Genomic DNA, 21518 nt, shown 5'->3' with positions numbered 1-21518 from the left:
CTTAAGGTACGGACATCTCGAATTTTCTGGCTTGAAGCTGTTGTCGAAGACAAATATGGTGAATGGATTACCAAGTATTAATCATCCAGATCAACTGTGTGAAGCCTGTGTCAAAGGAAAGCAGCATAGGCAGAAATTTGAAGTAGGAAAATCTCGAAGAGCTAGAAGACCATTGGAAATTGTACACACCGACATATCTGGTCCGTACGACATTGAATCACTCGGTGGAAACAGGTACTACCTAACTTTTATTGATGATTATAGCAGAAAATGTTGGGTTTATTTTCTCAAAGCAAAATCGGAAGCCCTAGAAAAATTCAAGGAGTTCAAAGCAATGGTGGAAAAACAGAGTGGTCGATATTTGAAGATACTCAGATCCGATAGAGGAGGCGAGTATACTGCAAAGCTTTATGAAAGTTTCTGCAAGGATCATGGAATCATTCATCAGTTAACAGCCAGACGCACTCCACAACAAAACGGAGTTGCAGAAAGGAAGAATCGGACAATTCTGGATATGGCAAGAAGCATGATAAAAGGTAAACACCTTCCGAGAACTTTCTGGGCTGAAGCAGTTGAATGCGCAGTTTATCTGTTGAATCAATGTCCAACAAAAAGTGTAAGACACAAGACACCAGAAGAAGCATGGAGCGGTCACAAGCCAAGAGTTGGACACCTCAAAATTTTTGGATGCATTGCATATGCACACGTTCCTGAGCAACAGAGGAAAAAGCTTGACGATAGAGGAGAGAAGTGTATCTTTATAGGCTATGACAAAAGAAGTAAGGCCTACAGACTTTATAATCCTCTTACTAAGAAATTGATTATCTCAAGAGATGTCGAGTTCGATGAAGCGGATTACTGGAGATGGAGTGAAGAAGAAAAGAAAGTGGAAGGATTATTTTTCAACGAAGACGATAATGATGTCATCAACCAAGAAGAACAAGGCGATGATCAAAGTCCTGGTACAACAGCCCCTTCGTCACCAACCAGCAGCAGCGGAAGCAGCAGCTCAGATGAAGCACCCACAAGAACACGGAGTCTCAACGACATCTACAATTCTACGGAACCTGTAGAGACGCAGTTCGATTATTCACTATTCTGTCTAATGACAGAATGTGATCCAGTGACATACGAAGAAGCAATTGAAAACAATAAATAGAAGAAGGCCATGAACGAGGAGATTGCTGCAATAAGAAGGAATGACACGTGGGAGCTAACAAGTCTGCCAGAAGGACATAGCCCGATTGGTGTCAAGTGGGTGTACAAGACGAAGACCAACAAAGAAGGAAAAGTAGAGAAATACAAGGCAAGACTAGTCGCCAAAGGCTACAAGCAAAGACAAGGAGTGGACTATGATGAAATATTTGCTCCAGTCGCAAGAATAGACACAATTAGGCTTCTCATAGCGGTCGCAGCACAATACAAATGGAAAATCTATCAGATGGACGTCAAGTCTGCATTCCTGAATGGCTACTTGGAGGAGGAAGTCTACATAGAACAACCACCTGGATATAGCATACAAGGAAAGGAGGACAAAGTCTACCGATTGAAGAAAGCTTTGTATGGATTGAAGCAAGCCCCAAGAGCATGGAACACAAGGATCGACGAGTACTTCCGAAGAAATGGATTCATCAAAAGCCCGCACGAGCACACCCTGTACACAAAGAAGAATGGATATGGAGATATCATGATCGTATGCCTATATGTGGATGACATGATCTTCACCGGAAACAATCCAGGTATGTCTGATGATTTCAAGAAAGCTATGACTAAAGAATTTGAAATGACAGATATCGGTGAGATGTCATACTTTCTTGGAGTCGAGGTGAAACAAATGCAAGATGGAATTTTTGTCTCTCAAAAGAAGTATGCGGAGCAGATTTTGAACAAGTTCAAAATGAAGGATTGCAAGCCAGTAGTCACGCCAGCTGATCCAGGGATGAAGCTAAGTGTTGATTCGACAAGGGAGTCGATAAATCCTACGTTGTTTAAAAGTCTCGTTGGAAGTTTAAGGTATTTGACAATCACACGACCAGATATTACATATGCAGTAGGATTGGTGAGCAGATTCATGGAGAAGCCGAAGCAAGACCACTTGATTGCCGCAAAAAGAATTTTGAGATATATCAAAGGTACGATGAACCATGGTTTATTCTATACCCACTCACAAGATTCAAAATTAGTTGGCTACTCAGATAGCGATTATGGGGGAGACTTGGATGATCAGAAAAGCACTTCCGGATATGCATTCCACATCAGTTCCGCAGTTTTTTCATGGTCGTCAAAGAAGCAACAAACAATTGCTCTCTCAACATGTGAAGCAGAGTATATGGCCGCAGCAACTTGTACATGCCAAGCAATGTGGTTGAAGAATATTTTGGGAGAAATAGGTGTTTCAAATGAAGGTCCAATTACCATCTACGTTGACAACAAATCCGCTATATCACTTGCCAAGAATCCGGTGTCGCACAGCCGAAGCAAGCACATCGATACGAAGTATCATTTTATCCGAGAGCAAGTGAAAAACAAAAACGTGGAGTTGGTCCATTGCAGGACAGAAGATCAACTGGCAGATATTTTCACAAAGCCGTTGAAAGTGGAGACATTCAACAAATTCAAAGAGAAGCTCGGTATGAAAGTTGGGTTTGAGGGGGAGTGTTAGAAATCAAACCCACTCCAAGCATAATCTAGAAGCATGAGACGTGGAGCAATTTTGTGCCATGCAAAGTGCTGAAATTTTAGCCATACAAAGTGCTCCATTATTGAGATGTTTTGTGGCTGGAAATTAAGTGGATTAATAGCCACATTTGTTGTCACTTTATCAGCCTATAAATAGAGGCTTGAACTTGTGTTGTAATGAAGAAAAATGAGAAGAAAAAAGAAATAAGAGAAGCAACGTGAGTGAGAGTGAGAAGGTTAGCAAACCTTGAGTGAGTTAAAATCTAGCAGCAGCTAGACTATCTAGTCATTGAGAAAATATTTGTAATCTTCGTATTGTAATATATTGAGTGTGTAATAAAAAGTAAATTTTCGGCCCATCACGTTTCCAACATCTTTTTCCAGCTCGCGTTTGATTCGGTCATTCCTTCGTCACAACACAGTGAAATTAGATGACGGAAACTTTGTGCAATGGCAGCAACATATTAGATTAATCATAGAAGGATATGAGTTGCAAGGTTTTTTAGAAAGCACGTTTCCTGCTCCGCCTAGACTTGTGGCGTCTCCGGATAGTGTTCTGACTCCAAATCCTGATGTGTCCTTGTTTCTTCAACAAGATAAGCTACTAGCATCTTGGTTACTCTCTACTATTAGTGCTTCCTTATTGTCTTGCTTTACAGCTGCTAAAGCCTATGATGTCTGGAGCACTGCAAATCGTTTATTTGTTGCCTCTATCGGTGCTAAAATGTCACATATTAAACATGACCTGCACTTCATCAAGAAAGGTGAGTTAACTATTAAAGAATATATTGCAAAAATCCAGAATACCTGTGCATTGCTTGAAATTTTTGGATCTATCGTCTTGGAGGCCAAAAGGTGAAGGTGATTTTTGCTGGTCTCTCGTCTGATTTTGATGCAGTCCTAACTCTGGCCTCTTTCTCATCGGAGACCTGTCCGTTCCAAAAAATTGTTGATGTCTTATTGGAGTTTGAAATCTGTCAGACAAGAATGGTGCGTGATGTGCCGATGCATGCTCACATGGTTGAGGCTTCAATTACGACATTAACCGAATTGGATTGTGGTGGTCGTTCCACATCTAGTTCACGTGGGCGTGGGTTTCGTCCTCGGACACAGTGTCAGATATGTGGTTGTTATGGTCATTTGGCGTAGTGTTGCTTCTACCGGTTCAATCATGACTACAACGGCCTAAATGCTTCAACCACGACGTGATTTTCCTCTACTCATGCTGGACAGGAGTTGCATGGTGATTTCTCTAGCTGATCTGTTAGTTTCGGTGGACTTGGGCAGCCTGCGGAGACTGCTCTGGCACAGTTTCCTAGTGGCACTTCGTGGGGAGAATGGCCATCATCTCAAACTTTTGGATATCAACCATCGCAGTCTAGGGTTTCTAATCATTTTGTGTTTACTAAAATTAATGAAGTGGGTTATGGGTTTAATTTTGCTGGGGGACCGTTTAGTGCTATAGTTGGGTTTGCTGGTGGCCCAAATGTTTCTTATGGTCCATATGACAGACCACACCTTGGGCGAGAATTGGGGCGCGATTTTGGGCGCGACTTGGGCCAGCAACATTTTGGGCCTTCTGCTGGGGTGCACAGGCCGAATACTACAGGCCAGAGCTTTAAGTCGTCTGGTCCTAATGGCCAACATAGTGGGCAGGCCAATGCTGGTCCAAATTTTGGACAAAATTCGACTAAGCCTAATGTTAATTATGTGGGCCTTGAAAGCTCTATGAGAAATAATGGTCCCAACCCGTGGCGGACTAAACCACGAGCACGAGTGTTTGATTTTGACTCGTCACAGTGTGTTGGGCTGCCCCAAATTCCTGATTTTAATTTGTCTGATATTTTGGTTGCCACACAGTATGAGTCCAACTTTGATAATATTGATTTGTATGTCCCTGTACCGGTAGAAACTTCGTCCTGGTATCCAAATTCGGGGCCACTCACCATGTCTGTCAGAATGCTTCTAGTTTAAATGAGTCCACTCCATACTCAGGTACTTCTTCTCTTTTAATGGGGAATGGGACCTCCACTAAAATCTCGTCTATTAAAAATACAGTTCTGCCTACAAAGAAGAAGTTATTACATCTATCTAATGTTTTGTACGTGCCGAGCATCCGGAAAAATCTTATGTCTGTCTCTCAGTTTGCTAATGACAATAATGTATTTTTCGAATTTTATTCATCTTATTGTGTTGTTAAGGATATCCAGAAATAGAAAACTTTGCTGCGGAGCCAAGTTTGTGATGGTCTTTATCAATTTTCGGCCGATCCGTTTGTTTACTCGGCTTAATTCTTTCTATTCACAACACCAGGATTCAAGATTGTTTTTCAGATGATGATGTCTTTACATTGTGGCATAAAAGACTTGGTCACGCTTCCACTGTAGTTGTTAAACTTGTTCTTGACAAGTTTTTAATTATTTCCAATAAAAAATGTCTTGATAATGTTTGTATTGTCTGTTAGAAAGGGAAATCACATAATTTACCCTTTTCACACTCTACTACTGAATATATGGAATTATTTGAATTGGTTGTTTCTGATTTGTGGGGACTAGCTTCTGTTGCCTGTGGGGGTAATCTGTATTATGTTTCATTTATTGACACGTGTAGTCAGTTTACCCAGGTTTATTTGATTAAACGTAAATCTTAAGCAGTTGAGTGTTTTCTTTAGTTTCAGAAGATGGTTGTCACTCAGTTTGGGAAGAATATTAAAAAATTTCAAAGTGATTGGGGCAGAGAGTTTCGTGATTTTGCATCGGTTCTGGCTAGTCATGGGATTCTTCATCATTTTTCTTGCCCACATACGTCAGAACAAAATGGTGTTGCTGAACATAAACACAGACACATTGTGGAGATCGGTCTTACGCTTTTGGCCCAGGCCAATTTACCTATGGACTACTGGGGTTATGCATTCTGTAGTGTTGTTCGTCTTATCAATCGTCTGCCCACTCCGGTCCTAAAAGGTCAGTCTCCGTATCAGACTCTTCATGATTGTGAACCTACATATGATCACTTAAGGGTGTTTGGTTGTTGTGTTCCATATTTGCATCATTTTATGCAAAACAAGCTGGATTTTTGTTCACAGCCATGTACGTGTTGGGGGTATAGCCCTCAATATAAGGCCTATCACTGTCTCATACTGGATGGTTAGGTGATTATCTCTCGTCATGTTATTTTTTATGAGCGCTGATTCTTGTTTCCTTCGTAAGTCTTGAACAACGTTCAGACTCCTTCATGTGTTACCACGTATGTTCCTATCGTTCAGTCTTCTTCTCAATCCACCACAGTGACTAGCCGAACCATTGTGCCTTCGCCTACGGTACATTTGCCTGCTCCAAGTTGCAATCCCGTACAGTCTGTTTTTGTTGAATCACCAACTACATGTAGTCCGTTACAAACCGTCTCAATTGATTCATCGGCTAGATTAAGATCTGATCTGAGGGAGCATCACCTTCCAATTCCGTCTACTGAAGTTCTTCCGCTACAACCAACACCTGCTTCCTCAAATATTCCTCCTATCATTTCGAGAAATACTCACACTTTGGTTACTCAATTTAAGGCAGGAATTTTTAAACCCAAGGCTTTGTCAGCTGAAGCTGTAGATTTTGAGTCACGCTCTGTTGAGGAAGGTCTTGCTCATAAGGAGTGGAATTTAGAAGTTTAGGCTGAATTTAACAATTTACTAGCTAACTCTACCTGGGAACTTGTTCCTCTACCTTCTGGTCAGAAAGTGATTGGATGCAAATGACATTTCAAAATCAAGAAGAATCTTGATGGATCTGTTAATCGGCGGAAGGCACAGTTGGTAACAAAGGGATGTTCACAAGTACTTGGATGTGACTTCCAGGAAACGTTTAGTCCAATGGTCAAACCTGCTACTATCTGAACCATATTATCTATTGTTGTATCAAATGGTTGGCAACTCCGTCAAGTCGATGTAAACAATGCCTTTTTAAATGGAGATCTCACTGACGAAGTGTTTATGTAGCAACCTCTAGGCTGTGTTCACTATAGACCAAATGGTGAACCTTTGGTGTGTCGTCTGACAAAAGCATTGTACGGATTATGGTAAGCTTCGCGTGCCTGGTTTGACAAATTGAAACAGTTCCTTGTCTCTACTGGTTTTGTCTTATCTAAATCTAATGCTTCCTTTTTTGTTAAAGTTACAACCAACTCAATCGTCTATGTTTTGGTCTATATGGATGATATTATTGTTTCTGGCAGCTCGATTGACGAAGTAAACTATTTTGTTTAGCAGCTACATAATGAATTTTCTCTAAAGGACATGGGCGACCTCCATTACTTTTTAGGTATTGAAGTTACTCGATCACCTACTGGAAATCTCCACTTATGTCAACACAAATACATTCGAGACCTGTTTGACTAGAGTTTTGTCGCTAATGCAAAGAGTGTTCATGCGCCGATGGTTAGTTCGTCTACTTTGTCTAAAGATGAGGGTGACCGGCTTGCTAACCTTACTAAATACAAAAGTCTCTTCGGTGCTCTTCAATATGTGGCTCTAACTCAGTCAGATATTGCATATGTAACACCCTTAACGCACATCTTTCTCCGAAACAGGGTTACAGAATGTTATCGGAGTTTACATATCAAAGTTGTCCACTCAAGTCATCATCATTAAATTATCTATATCTTGAGCTACAGAACTCAGAATTAAGATTTGCTAAATTTCTCTAAAACTAGACTCACATATCTTCTTACCATAAAATTTTCAAAATTTATGGTTTAGCCAATAAGTACAGTTTATTCTTTAAAGTCATCCTTATTGTGCTATCTGATAGTTTCGACCTTTCTTCACTAAAAATTAATTATCTCCTCGTACGAGATTCAGATAATGTTCCCATTTGTTTCTATTGAAAATAGACATTATAACCCATCATTATTTTTATACGAATTTTTAATGATTTTCCAAAGTCAAAATAGGAGATTCTGAAATCACTCTGACCCTGTCTCATAAAAATTTAAATATCTTATAATATGAAATTATTTTGCTTACACTGTTTCTTCTATGTAAAACTAGACTCAATAAGATTTAATTTTATATTTTATTCAATCTCTAATTCGATTTCCATAATTTTTGGTGAATTTTCAAAGTTGGACTACTGCTGCTGTCTAAAACTGTTTTAGTGAAAAATGTTGATAACTAAGTTTATAACACCTTCACTTCCTTTCAATTAAACCTCATACATGCCGTATAAACCTTAAGATGCACAATAAAATTTACCGAAGTAATCTGGATAGTGTGCCCTGATGTGTTGATCCGATCCACCAATTTCACATCAATCTACAAAGAACATTAAACACACAGGAGTAAGCTAATGTAAGCTTAGTAAGATTTTATATATAACTTTAACTCTTCTAAATTTCTTTATTTTCATTTTCATTTCTTTACTTTCCACATTTATCTCATATGCCTAACACACAAGTCATAATCATATCATTCAACCATGATCACAAGCTAGTGCATTTAACCAAAGCCCTTTTTTTTTTCAAATTGATCGCATAATAAGTCATTTCATAAAAAAAAATTGAAAAATTTAAACCTTACCAATTTTTCATGAGCACCAACATATTTTTACTTAAATACTTACCAATTCAATGCATTAAATAAATAATCATATTACCATTCTGCCAATGGCTTGGCACTTGCCTATGCATCAAGCAACCACACTGGTTAGCGTGCTTGCACATATTATATATAAATTCAACTTTGATAAACTTATTTTCTCGACATGTCACACTTGAGTTTATTACAACAACCATATTATATTTCATTTGTTTCACAAATATCTCAATTCTCATGCTTGCTATATAAATAGATTTTCACAATTTATTTCACATTTCATTATACAATTGCAATATCCATTATATAGTCATTTCATGAGTATATAACTCATATATTCCATATATTTGCAACATAATTCACATTCTATTTTCAATTTGCTATTTCATATTCTTAGCCCAAAGTAGACTTTATAGAACATGTCGGATATACGAAACAAATACAGAGGTGCATTATTATGCACTAATGAACAGAGAGCACAAAGTGCTATACAGAGAGCACAGATGTGCTAATCGGAGAGCACTAACGTGCTAATAATCAGAGAGCACTAATGTGCTAATAATCAGAGAGCTCTGATGTGCTAATAATCAGATAGCACTGATGTGCTAATAATCAGATAGCACTGATGTGCTAATAATCAGATAGCGCGCTAAGGTTCCTCATGGCATGCCACTAATATTCTAGTAGTTCTAATCTCGTCTACTTGGACAAATTATATTATGCACACATATCACTTTTACACTTTTCGCATAATGTTTCTATATACTTTACAATTTAATCCTTGCACCGATAATCTGTATACTTATATCTTCACTATCTTTAATACATGTAATATATTTCTAAATTCATTATTCATCCATAATTCACTAATAATCCTTATCATATATTTCACATATCACTTTTATATATTTTGTAATTTAGTCCTTAGCACAAAATTTCATGTATCAATATATTTTACTTATAATAACACATATAACATAATTCAATACTAACACATATTTCTTATTCAATTCAATTTTCTAAATTCAATTCAATAAAGTTACTTACCTCAATATTTACTTAATTAAGCTCAATATCAAATAATAATCAATTTCAATTTCTTGGGTCCATTTATCGCTTACTTTTCTTAATCAATTTAGGGAACGGTTACGGAATTGAGTACTTCATTTTCACAATGTCATAGTATAACTATGGTCTTGCACATAATCACATATCACACACCAAAGCTATAGCCCAGCCATGGTCTTACACGAAAGCACATATCACATATTGTCATAGTCCAACAATGGTCTTTCCGTCAATGCATATGAGTCACTAAACGAAAATACTCAATCCAATGTTCCACTAAATTAGAACTTTTATTCAAACATTCATATTTTCACAATTATCTCAGTTTAATAACATTCATATACAATAACATACCATATCATTCATGAAATTTTCATAACAATTCATTAAATTTAGCCATATGAACTTACCTGGGTCAATTAGTAGAATTTGTAAAAATTCAGAGACTAATTTGATATTTTCTCTTTTCTGCGTTTATCTTCGGATTTCCGATATGATGAAAAATATGAAAAACCTACTTGAAAACTCTCTCCTATGGCGTTTTGGCTAAAGAAAAATGATGAAATCTCTAGAGTTTTCAATTTTGTCTTTGTTTTATATGTTTAATTTGCAAAATTTCTAATTTTACCCTTGTTCCTCCTTATTTTCTTGCTGATTTGCTTGCCCAAACCATCCAGCCCATATAATTTGGGTCTAATTGCCTTTTAAATCCCTCCTTATTAGTCACTTAAGCTATTTAATCACAATTTAACAAATTTTACGTTATTTTCAATTTAGTCCTTTTTAATTAATTGGCTATCCCAACGTTAAAATTTTCTAACGAAACTTTAATACTAACTCAATGACACTCCATAAATATTTATGGCTCGTTTTATGAATTTGAGGTCTCGATACCTCGTTTTAGACTCAATTTACCTATTAAATTCTTTTTAAATCACAAATTCATTAATTCAAAAATTCTTCTAAATTCACAGTTGACTCATAATTATTAATTTATTAAATTTTCAAGCTTACTTGTCGGATTTAGTGATCCAAAATCATTGTTTTCGACACTACTGAAAATTTGGTTGTTACAACATATGTGGTAAATCGTGTGTGTCAATTCATGCATGCCCTACTACACTTCATCTGGTAGCATTAAAATGTATCTTGAGGTATTTACATGGCACTATTAATCATGGGTTGGTTTTTCATCGATCCGACAGACTCTCTTTAGTGGATTATGCTGATGCCAACTGAGGTCTAGATTTTGATGACCGCCGTTCTACGACAAGCTATTGTGTCTACTTTGGTCATACACCTGTCTCATGGTGTTCCAAGAAACAACAAGTTGTTGCTCGATTCATGGCAGAGGCTGAATATCGGAGCTTAGCTGCAGCTACTAGTGATATTTCTTGGTTAGTTTCCTTGCTAATAGAATTACAAATAAATTTTGTTGATACTCCTGCTGTTTGGTGTGACAACTCCAGCGCAGTCGCTGTTGTAGCTAATCCGGTCTTACACTCCAAATTCAAACATGTCAAACTTGACTTATTTTTTGTTCGTGAGAAGGTTGCTAGTGGCTCACTTGTTGTAGGTGAAGTGCCAGCCTGTGACCAGGTTACAGATATTCTTATTAAACCATTGCCTGTCTTTATTTTTGCTCATTTTTGAAGTTTACTTCGGGTTTTACCTATTGAGAAGCTGGGTGAATGTTAGAGTATAGAGATTGTTAGTCTGTTATCATTTAGTTAATTAGTCCGGTATGTAGTTGGTTAAGAGCAGTTACTCATATACAAGTATATAAACATCAGTAGTGTATTGATTCAAGCAGATAAAGAGTAGAAATCAATTTTCTCAATAAATTCATCCTTCTTATTTTGTTCTCTGTTTCAGTGTATTAGTATAGTATCTAACAGAGTGTGAACCATTTGCAACCAATTAGCTTATTATTAATGCTTTTAATCTTTTTCATATTATACTAAGGAAAGGGAACAAGAATTCGCGGACCTCTAGGTTATGGATAGCCACTATTTGGTGTCACAGTAGAATTTACATACGACATATCATAGACTGTACGCGTCAATGTAATCATATATATATATTTCCTGCTTTTAGTCATTCTATTATCAAAGATCTCGTTGAAGCATTAAACTTTCCAAGAGAAACAAATGTTAAGGATTATGAGACATAAAACGAGGGGGAAACTCGTAATATATATATATATATAAAAAGGTGGTGGAAAAGGACCTGAAATGATCCAACTTTTCAAACCTGAAAAACAAGTAGGTGAAATATACATTAATATATTAACCATCACAAATTTGAAACCCAGAATAGATAGACAGCTGGATATAATTTAAAAGAGGCAAAATGATGAACCCTAGAAGAAGAAAGAACGATAAAGAATAAAACAGAAGTGATGGTGTCAGAACATGTGACCTGACGAAGCCACAACTAGGAAAAGGGCAAAGCCTAAAAACTTAAGGGGCATTGCTTACCCGAGACAAAACAAAGAGAAACCAATAAGAATGGCCCGTGAAGACTGTGGAATATGCCTTAACACCACCAGCTTGGCATGGCATTGGCATGACATAGATACATACAAACATTGACTGACTGTACTCTTTGTGGTTCCATCGATTGCCTGATTCTGATCCCTGCTGCCTTCCTCTGTCATCCGACTCTTATTTTCCCACATCCCTTCCCATGCAAATATTGCTAGCTGAAACGACAATATGACAACCACATTGCTCCATTTTATCTATCATTCCAATTTAGCCTTATCACTTTGGCTTTTCTCCTTGCTCCTTTCCGCCAACCCCCCCCCTTTTTTCCTTTTCTTTAATCTATTATACTAATGATATTTTGTCTTGAGGTTTCATGTCTTGGCATTTCCTCATTTGTTTTATTCTTGGTTTTAAACTAATCAAAGTGTACCCTTGTATACCCTTTGATTTAATATTACTGTTAATTCATGATATTTCCCTCTCTCTTATTATTTAATTTGCCATAACCACTTACTTTTTTTTTAAGATGTCACATGAGCTGATAATCATTCCATTCAATATTCCATAACTAATGTCACATTAACTAAACTTATTGAAGTATTATTGTTAAATTGAATGATAAAATTAATTTAAAAGCTTAATTTCATAAAAATTAATTCAATTATAATCAGCGACAAAATTAAGAATTTTTTTAAACGAAATTAAATTATATATTTTCATAATAATAAAATTATAAATTCACCATTTGAATAGTCTATTTATTTATAAATTTTAAACAATTAAATCATTTTTTATCATTTTAAAAGGTTAAAGACTTTAATATTTAGAGAAAAGTTCACATTAAACATTTAAAACCTTAAAAGGCATCAACATTATGAACTCATTCACCAGCAAGGCTTTAATATTTTTTTTCCTGATTAGTCCTATTAGAATTTCCATATGAGACAAGCAAAGGCACTTATGGATCCCAAGACATACCCTTCTCTCTCAAGTGCTCATCCCTTTTCCCATCCTATAAATAGCTAAGCTACTACACTCAAATCCTACTACTTTACATTTTATACATCCAAAGAGTTCAGAATGGTAACTAAGCTGCAAAGGAGAACAGCTTCTCGCAGAAAGCTTCAGTTTCTTCCAACTCTCTCCAACACCAAATCTGTAATGCAAATATACATATACTCTTTATTATTTTGAGATCCCTTTTTATTTCTTTATCCAGAAAAAAACTTAAAACATTTTTCTTTTGTTTTGGTTTTTAAAGGTTAAAAGGAGTTCCATAGTCCTAAATGTTCTTCTCCAATGTCACAAGCTCAAAGTCAAGCTGGAAGAAATACACAGAGAGTACCAAAATCTGATGACTATCGGAAACCAATACTTCACTCTATTGAAACATATACAAGTCTCAAAGGTGATCTACTTACCCCGTGTTTACTATAGTTATATAGATATTAGCAGTTTCTTTTTTTCATTTTATAATTTAAGTATATGATTCATGGGATCTTAGCAGGAAGTGAAGGTGGAGAAGGTTGGAGAAGAGTTTGTAGTCAAAGTGAGTTGCAACAAAGGGAGGGACAAATTGATCTCAATTCTAGAGGCGTTTGAAGAACTGGGTCTTAATGTTGTTCGAGCTAGAGTTAATTACAGCCATTTCTTTGCCATGGAAGCTATTGCTGTAGCTCAAGACCAGAAAACTACTGATATCAATGATGTTACGCAAGCTATTCTTATGGCCATTGAAAAGCAAGGAGACGAACATATTAAAGATTTTCGCCAGGTTTCCAAATGTTAATTAAGCAAAATGTAAGATATCTAGACCTGTATGCATCTCCATATAGATATGGTGTGTAGTAAAAATGTTAATTAAGCAAGAAGTATGATTCATACAGTTTAAGATAACTAAGTGAATGTTCATTGAGCAAAAAGTACGATTCATACGGGGGGGTAAGATATCTAAAACATTCATGCAGGCGTAAACAGGTAAAAAAGATTTTTAGAAAAAACAGTAAAATGGAAACATTCAAGCAGGGTAAACAGGTAAAAAAAAGATAAAAAATTCTAAAACATTCGTACAGCAGTAAAATGGTAAAATGCAGGGTAAAGAGGAAAAAAATTGTTAAATTTCCATTCCCGGGAATTGAACCCGGGTCTCTTGGGTGAAAGCCAAGTATCCTAACCACTGGACGAGAATGGACCGATGTTTGGTAGTTATTGTTTATTAAACTTTTACCAAGAAATAGAAAATCCCTTTTTGTCGGCAAAAATAATGAAAATGAAATGAACCATTCAGTTTTTTCTCACCATGCAGAACTGCTTGAATCCTAAAGGCTAGAAAAAGAAATCAATGTAATTATTGGCAATAAATGGGCTGAATTGATATTTGGACTTGGGCAACTTCCGACCCATTAAAATATTCGACATCTGCTAGTTTAGGTGGGAGTCGGTAATAATAATTCAACCTTTTTCTTATCCAAGGAACATTAATTCAACCCCCTCGGTACTCAAATTCCAGACCCTTTCCCAGAAAATTCCTCAAAAGCAATCTGGATTCTGGACATGACATGGAAACTAAAGAAAAATCCATCCATAAACGAATGAAACTTTCCAATTCCATGGAAATTAACCATTGTAAGAACCTGCTAATCAGTCATATAATTGGATTAGGCAATCAAGAATTGGTCCCATTTTTTTTAATCTCATAAACAAGTCCAAAAGAACTTATATGTTAAGTAAAAAGTCTACCTTAGATGTTTTGTAACAATCTTGAATATCCATTATTTATATATGGATTGATATGATTAAGAAGACGATGACGACGAAATTATATATTTTTAAAAATTCCCATTAATTCAAAATATGTAAGAAATTAATAAATTTCTTAAATGGTTATGGGGTACGTAGTTATATCAACTATTTACACATACTCTTATGAGATTATAAGTTTGAAAGAGTCAGGGAATGGGAAAATATATTGTGATCTGGAAGCAAATAAGCAAGGTTGGATGGCTTTATTTGGGTTCATTTTTGTATCCGGTGTTACATGGTGAATTACATTCCATTGAATGTTTAGATCCCATTAATGATTTCATGAAATATAAAGCAAAATAGGGGCTTTTTCCTGATTTGGGGGAGTTCCAATGAAGGCATGAGGAAGTTTCTGTTCATTAAATGAATCCATATGCATGAGGAAGTTAATTTTATTTATTGGGGGCTAGGGGGTGGCATGGGTGATGCCGTTGGTGCGGGAAGTCAGACATCGGAAGATTTTTAAAATGTGAATAATTAATTAGAGTCATTCAATGCTTATGATATATATAAATATAAAGAAATTCAAATAATAAATTTAAAGACTTTAATATTTTAATGAATAAAATAATAGTAGTAGTTACATTGCTTCACGCATAAATGAAGTCTAGAAGGATTAAGTTTTTTTACTTTTTAAGGGATAATAACTTATTTCACCCTCTAATTTTATAAAAATTTATTTTAGTCTTCCATTTAATTTTTCATTCATTTTAGCTTTTAAACTTGTGTTTTTTTGTAAAATCACCCAAAATAAATGGAAAATTCAACGTTCTTTTAACTTTGCAATCGTTGCATACACGTGGATTGCCACATCAGCATTTAATTAATTTTTATATTTTAAAAATTCAAAAAATTTATTTAAATGCTTATGTGTCATCTACATAGCAATCGAGGTGTATGTCCCGTTAGTAAAGTTAACAAATGTTAACTTTTTCATTAATTTTGGGGTGATTTGAAAAAACGCAAGTTCAAAGGCTAAAAGTGGTAAAAAATTAACTAGAGGGCTGAAATGACTTTTTTTATAAAGTTGGAGGTCTAAAAAATCATTATGCCTTCTTTTAATTACCGAACTAGTCCAAAATATCATCAATTTTCAAAATTTGAAGTTTGTAATAGAATGATAAAACAAAATATCACTCAACATCCTTTCATCAAATTAATTCTAAAACCCAAATTAAACACTAAAAATTTAACACTATTACTTCTAAGTACAAAAAATGTATAACATTTGTCAAATACAAATACCACATTGGACAAAAAAATAACACGTCATATTAACAAAAATTGTCAATCTTAATTAGGTACCGATAATAAACCTTTTTAAAACTAAAAAAAAAACAGTTGGAATGAATTTGGTAAATATTTGTTTTATTTTATTGTGATTTTTTAATGTAATTCCTAAACTATTCATTTAAGAAATCCTTAAAATGAAATTTAACAATATATTCGAACTCAAATCTTTTTAATTGTTATAATAGTAAAATTGTAAATTGAATTAAAACTCAATCAACACCATACCCACATATATTTTGAAATTATTATTTTTGCATTTAAGATATCTTATAATTCTGAAAAAGAATTTGATGGTAAACTAAAAAAAATAAAAATAATTAAAGTAATTATAAATGCAATCTATATTTGTAGAAATGGGTGATAATTAATGATATTTTAACATTCATACATATACATACTTATTTCGATTTGCATATATATGTGTAGGTATATGAAAGGAGTAAAATTAAGTATATATCACAATGATAATATTTATTATTAAATTAACCCTATCTAGAAATAGTATCATATATGTTCAAAATTCCCCCAAACAAAGACAAAACTATTTGATTATTTTTCTTTAAACTGATTTCAAGATATTATTGTTTGTTCTATTTTTTATGCCGTAAGAGTACAATTTATGTGACTATATCCTCCTCATAATCAAACAAAACACCGACGATTAAATCTTTGTAAATAAAATTTAGAGTTATACGATTGTGTAGATTTTCTTATGCTGTAAATTTCCATTAGCCTTAAAAAGCTAACATGTATATAAATTTTTCGATAATGAACCCATAATATATGTTATAAAATTGAAATCTTTTGAAAGGGGGTGATTGGGTGCCTCAAAACAAAGAAAATATATAGTAAATTAAGTAATAACCCACCCAAGGTATTGACTTGTATGTAGTGAGAGCTCAGCTGGGGGAATCTCTTCATTTATTTAAGAATAATCAACAACGGTGTTATTAAGGGGTTGATGAAGAGAAGTGAGACAAGCCCAAGGTTGATCAAGTCTCCGTCAATATGGATTTGTTTATAGATTTATTCGACAAATACTAATTAACTAAGCAAATGGATAACTATTGATCTCCTCAATTGTTACGAAAACACCATGTGAAAGTGAAACTGAATCAAAGCTTTTTCTTTTTTTGTGCCTTTTTGTGGGTTTGATTTGGAAAAGATAGGTGGTCTTTTTAGGAGCCCCAAAATCCAACACATTCTTGTTTTTTATATTCCTACCACGATTAATGGATGCCAAATAACCCAATTTATTTTACTTTTTCTCCTTCAAGTTTTGATTAAGAAAGGCAAAAGAAAAAAAATTTCATTCTCAAAACTTCAGTTGCTGTCCTACTCAATCCACATAAGCCATGCCTACATAACTTTCTTTTTCTTTTTCTTCTCTAATTGATATACATTTACAAACAATGAATATACCATATATATAGTAGCCAAAACCTTAATTTCTAGTTCATAGTTGGATTTGGGTATAAATACTTATAATTATATAAATATCATATTTAAATAATCATTTTAATTGATGAGTTTCTTTCAATTTGGTGTATTGAAGCACCCATAAATGGTTAAAGACTTGGACAAGAGACAGTTCCAAAATTAACAATTCCTATGCCCTAAAAAAACCAAAAACAAAGAAACATATAATTCATTGAAATACTGACGTCTAATTTTGATTTGGTTAAAGTAATATTTAGATTTAATATAAACAAACTATAATATCTTAAAACTAATCGAATTAGAATATAAATATACTTCAAAAGTAACGAAGATCCAAGCCACTGTCAGCCTAAACAAAAGCAGGCAGCCAGAGTGGTTACATGGTACATATCCAATATATAAACAAAAGGCGACGGATACTGGGAAAACTCTAATCAGTTGTAATAAATATATGGTACAATTTTTTAAAAAAATGAAAATAATAAATTAAAATTTTTTTAACAAAGTTATAGGATTTACATCACAATTTGCTTGCACGTCCTCTATAAACTAATGCCAAACCCCAATCTGTCAACTTGCCGCTCCCCCCATTTTTAAAAGAGCCACCCTTCTTGTTTCTTCTTCTTCTTCTTCGCCTAACAACCCCTTTCTCTCTCTTCTTTGATTTGGTTGTTTCTCACCTTTAAACGCTGTTGATCATCAAGCTCTAATCAGTAATCATGGACGCTGGTGATCCTAGTTTCAACAAAGCTAGTAACCCTTATGTTACTGAGCAAGAGTTAGAAGATAACGACAACGTTTCATCAGAAACCGGCGCTGAGTCTCCTCCTTCTACCACTTTCAACAGCATCAAACTCTCTCCTAAAAAAGGGTAACTTTTAGTTTTTTTTCTTTTTAAATAATTTTCTGTTAAAGTTCGTTGTTTGCATGTTTTAATGGTTTTTTTTTTGTAATTTTGACGTAATGGGGTTTTATTACAGTAGGAGATCCATACAGAAAAGAGTTGTGTCAGTGCCTATCAAGGATGTTGAAGGTTCCCGCTTTAAAGGTGAGAGTGCTCCACCATCCGATTCTTGGGCTTGGCGAAAGTACGGCCAAAAACCCATCAAAGGCTCTCCTTATCCCAGGTAAACTGAATAAACTGACTGTTAACTAACGTTTTCTCTGCATCGATGCGTGAATTTCCAAGTCTACGGTTCCACAATCACCAACCGCTGATTATGGTTTCTGTTTTCATCTTACTGCCGGCAGAGGTTATTATCGGTGTAGTAGCTCGAAGGGATGCCCGGCAAGGAAACAAGTCGAGAGGAGTCATGTGGACCCTAAAATGTTAGTGATCACGTACTCCTGCGAACACAATCACCCCTGGCCCGCTTCTAGACACAATACCGCCGCCGCTAAGCAAGCTGCTGCGGCGGCGAAGGCAGCGGCTACAGCGGAGGCATCAACAGCAACTGTAACAGCTGTACAGAACGAGCCATCTACGTCGCAGGCCGACACGGAACAGGAATCAGGGACCGAAGAGAGGTTCGCTGATTTGACGGAGGACTCGATTCTTACAACAGGGGATGAATTTGCTTGGTTTGGGGAGATGGAAACGACGTCGTCGACGGTTCTGGAGAGCCCCCTGTTTACAGAAAGGGATGACTGCGATGCCGACGTGGCGATGGTCTTCCCGATGAAGGAAGAGGACGAGTCGTTATTCGCCGATCTGGGCGAGTTGCCTGAGTGCTCCTTTGTGTTCAGGCATCAACGGAATGTGGGACCACAGGTTGGGATCTGCTGACACGTGTCTTATGAGCAGTTCGTAATTGGTGGAGTCGTCCTCGGTTTCAACGTCCCTGCGGTGCGTATCATTTATCGTGTGGCACACTAGATAGGAAATTTAAAACTGAGAAAAAAAACTTTATAATTAAAAAAAAAAAAGATACCCCTTACATTGCATTATCCCTTTGCGAATTTCATCGGATATATATTATTTTCTTTTCACAATTTAATTTGCCATTGGTTTCGGTGTAGTAAATGAATAAAAATTCCGAATTCCAAATTCTGTCGTTATCTTGTTGTGGGCTTACCAAAATTTGCCATTGCCGTACGTCCCTTTAAGCTTCACTCTTGAGGGACTTAATTGAATAGAAACATTTTTTACTGAGCTCAAAGCAGCATTTCTTTTTCTATGCGAGAATGATGGCAGTTGCTCATTTTAGACTTTATGTTTCTTCTTCACGTCTTTCTTTTCATGCCTTCATCCAATTAGTAAAAACCTAAACTATATACAATATAAATTGATTGTTGCAATAATATTTTTGGAAACTTAAATAATATTTATTGTGAATTATCATATAAATAAATATGTAAATTTAGCACGATCTAATATTCTTTTTTTTTTAAATGAAGACTTTAGCTTTGAGAAAAATATAATTTCATGTATCAGAACAAACTATTCCATATGTACCATAAGAAGAAGTTTTCTGATTTAAATCTCAATACCGTAGCTAATAAAAAGATTGTGATATATTTTTGATTGAATGGAAGTTCAAATGATTGGGCGGCCATACCATAAAGTCAAATCAAATGAAAAACTTTGACATTTAGGTGATGCTATTGCTATGAGCTGGAAACTTAATTACAATAAACCAGAAGAATATCATTTATTCAAACCTCAAGTTATATATAATATTTTAGATAAGCTAGTAAGCCAAAATTTATGCATTATTATAATTCCTGTCAGGGGGGCCCAAGTTGATATTTTATTAAAGAATCAAACGTTTGAATTGGTTAATAATTGCAATTAAGTCAATTTTTATATAAAATAATTTCCTAATGCAAAAAGTATTTGAGGAGCAATTAAACCTTGATTTGCAACTCAACACATGGAACGTCATCAGTGATCAAATGATGATAAATAGAGAATTTATTTTTTAAATCCATTCCATTATTGCACATAAATTACGACAAATGCCAGCTTAGATTAGATAGCATTTCAGGGTTACCCATTAATTAATTTTTGTAGCATATGTATTTCAAACCAAATTGCAGATGCTTTTTTCTTTCTTTCTTTTAAAGTACTTTTGGCCTGTCTTGTTCATCCTCACTTTGCATAAAATCAACTACTAAATCATAGGGAAGCCTCATTTGATGGAACACATATATAAATAAATTTTGGTTAATGTTTACGAGGCGAAAAAAAAAAGAAGAAAGCAAGATATGCTAAATATCATGAAATTAATTACATATAACTTTAGTTAAAAAAAAAAGCATGCCAACTCAACATTTTAACTTTTGGAAAGAAGGATTTTAATCATTTTAAAAGTGATTTAGTATGCGGTAGAATATCATTTATTATTAAACTTACACCATCTTGTAATTATAAAAAAATTTAATTATATATATAATTAAGTTGTAATTTTTTATGTCATACAAGTATAAACAACTACATAATTTTATTTTCTAAAACATAATATTATTTTTTATAAAAAAAACATAATACTTGCAACAAAAAAGTTTCTAATCAAGTAACAAAACTCAAAATCAAATAACCATTTGTGATATATACAAAAAATAAATATTATATGTATTATATTAATTCAAGAGAGTGTTGGTCAATACGATTAATAATAAAATTAATAAGAAAAATAAATATTATATGTAATTTTATTCTATTACTCTTTAAATTTTTATATTTTTTCGATCATTTTTCTCACATTAAACATACATCATTGGTTGTTCATTTTCCAACTATAAATAATTAATAATAAATGCTATATAATTTGTTGAATATTTAATAGGTTAAAATGTATAAAAACTTATCTCTTGTCAAGTTTTAGAGATTTGTAAAATAAAAATATAAATCTTAAAATTGAAATACTATTCTTATTGCATAAAAATAAATTTTTTTCGACTTAAATCATGTATAGCTATATTTAAAAAGTCTTATGGTAATTGGATTGAGTATAATTGATTGTAATTAGTCAACATAATTATATTAATTCTCACCCTCCCTCTAATAAGGATTGAAGATTGTAAATTTTCGAAACATATCACAACTAATTATACTTAAATCCAATTACTAAATAACTTTATAAACACACTTAAAAAGCTTTGTTTTTCCAAAATACTACAAATACATTCATCCATATTTGTCCCTAATGAGACTATGTAACCCT

At 34.4% G+C, this 21518-nt stretch overlaps 2 protein-coding genes and 1 non-coding gene across 4 annotated transcripts; 2 read left to right on the top strand and 1 right to left on the bottom strand.

Annotated features, from left to right (window-relative positions):
* Nucleotides 1–12691: 12691 nt before the first annotated feature.
* On the top strand, nucleotides 12692–13713 carry LOC107903194 (uncharacterized). The gene is made up of 3 exons (XM_016829235.2): nucleotides 12692–12975; nucleotides 13079–13225; nucleotides 13325–13713. Exons 1-3 carry the CDS (start codon nucleotides 12898–12900, stop codon nucleotides 13604–13606), a joined length of 507 nt encoding a protein of 168 aa, XP_016684724.1. The 5' UTR covers nucleotides 12692–12897; the 3' UTR covers nucleotides 13607–13713.
* Nucleotides 13714–13936: 223 nt separating this feature from the next.
* On the bottom strand, nucleotides 13937–14008 carry TRNAE-UUC (transfer RNA glutamic acid (anticodon UUC)). The gene has a single exon. It is a non-coding gene; the product is annotated as a tRNA-Glu (tRNA).
* Nucleotides 14009–17895: 3887 nt separating this feature from the next.
* Nucleotides 17896–19399, top strand: LOC107905825 (probable WRKY transcription factor 65). 2 transcript variants are annotated; one of them, XM_041092114.1, is made up of 3 exons: nucleotides 17896–18223; nucleotides 18336–18479; nucleotides 18604–19399. In XM_041092114.1, exons 1-3 carry the CDS (start codon nucleotides 18072–18074, stop codon nucleotides 19136–19138), a joined length of 831 nt encoding a protein of 276 aa, XP_040948048.1. In that variant the 5' UTR covers nucleotides 17896–18071; the 3' UTR covers nucleotides 19139–19399.
* Nucleotides 19400–21518: the final 2119 nt, after the last annotated feature.

The sequence above is a fragment of the Gossypium hirsutum genome, chromosome D05, assembly GCF_007990345.1.
Source record: "Gossypium hirsutum isolate 1008001.06 chromosome D05, Gossypium_hirsutum_v2.1, whole genome shotgun sequence".
In the NCBI taxonomy this organism is placed as follows: domain Eukaryota; kingdom Viridiplantae; phylum Streptophyta; class Magnoliopsida; order Malvales; family Malvaceae; genus Gossypium; species Gossypium hirsutum.
This window is presented reverse-complemented; position numbering and strand designations above follow the sequence as displayed.

Coding starts and splice junctions, on each gene's coding strand:
- LOC107903194 (XM_016829235.2), top strand. CDS start 12,898: ATGGTAACTAAGCTGCAAAGGAGAACAGCTTCTCGCAGAAAGCTTCAG. Junction 12,976..13,078: donor CTCTCTCCAACACCAAATCT/GTAATGCAAATA, acceptor TGGTTTTTAAAG/GTTAAAAGGAGTTCCATAGT. Junction 13,226..13,324: donor AACATATACAAGTCTCAAAG/GTGATCTACTTA, acceptor GGATCTTAGCAG/GAAGTGAAGGTGGAGAAGGT.
- LOC107905825 (XM_041092114.1), top strand. CDS start 18,072: ATGGACGCTGGTGATCCTAGTTTCAACAAAGCTAGTAACCCTTATGTT. Junction 18,224..18,335: donor AAACTCTCTCCTAAAAAAGG/GTAACTTTTAGT, acceptor TTATTACAGTAG/GAGATCCATACAGAAAAGAG. Junction 18,480..18,603: donor AAAGGCTCTCCTTATCCCAG/GTAAACTGAATA, acceptor TACTGCCGGCAG/AGGTTATTATCGGTGTAGTA.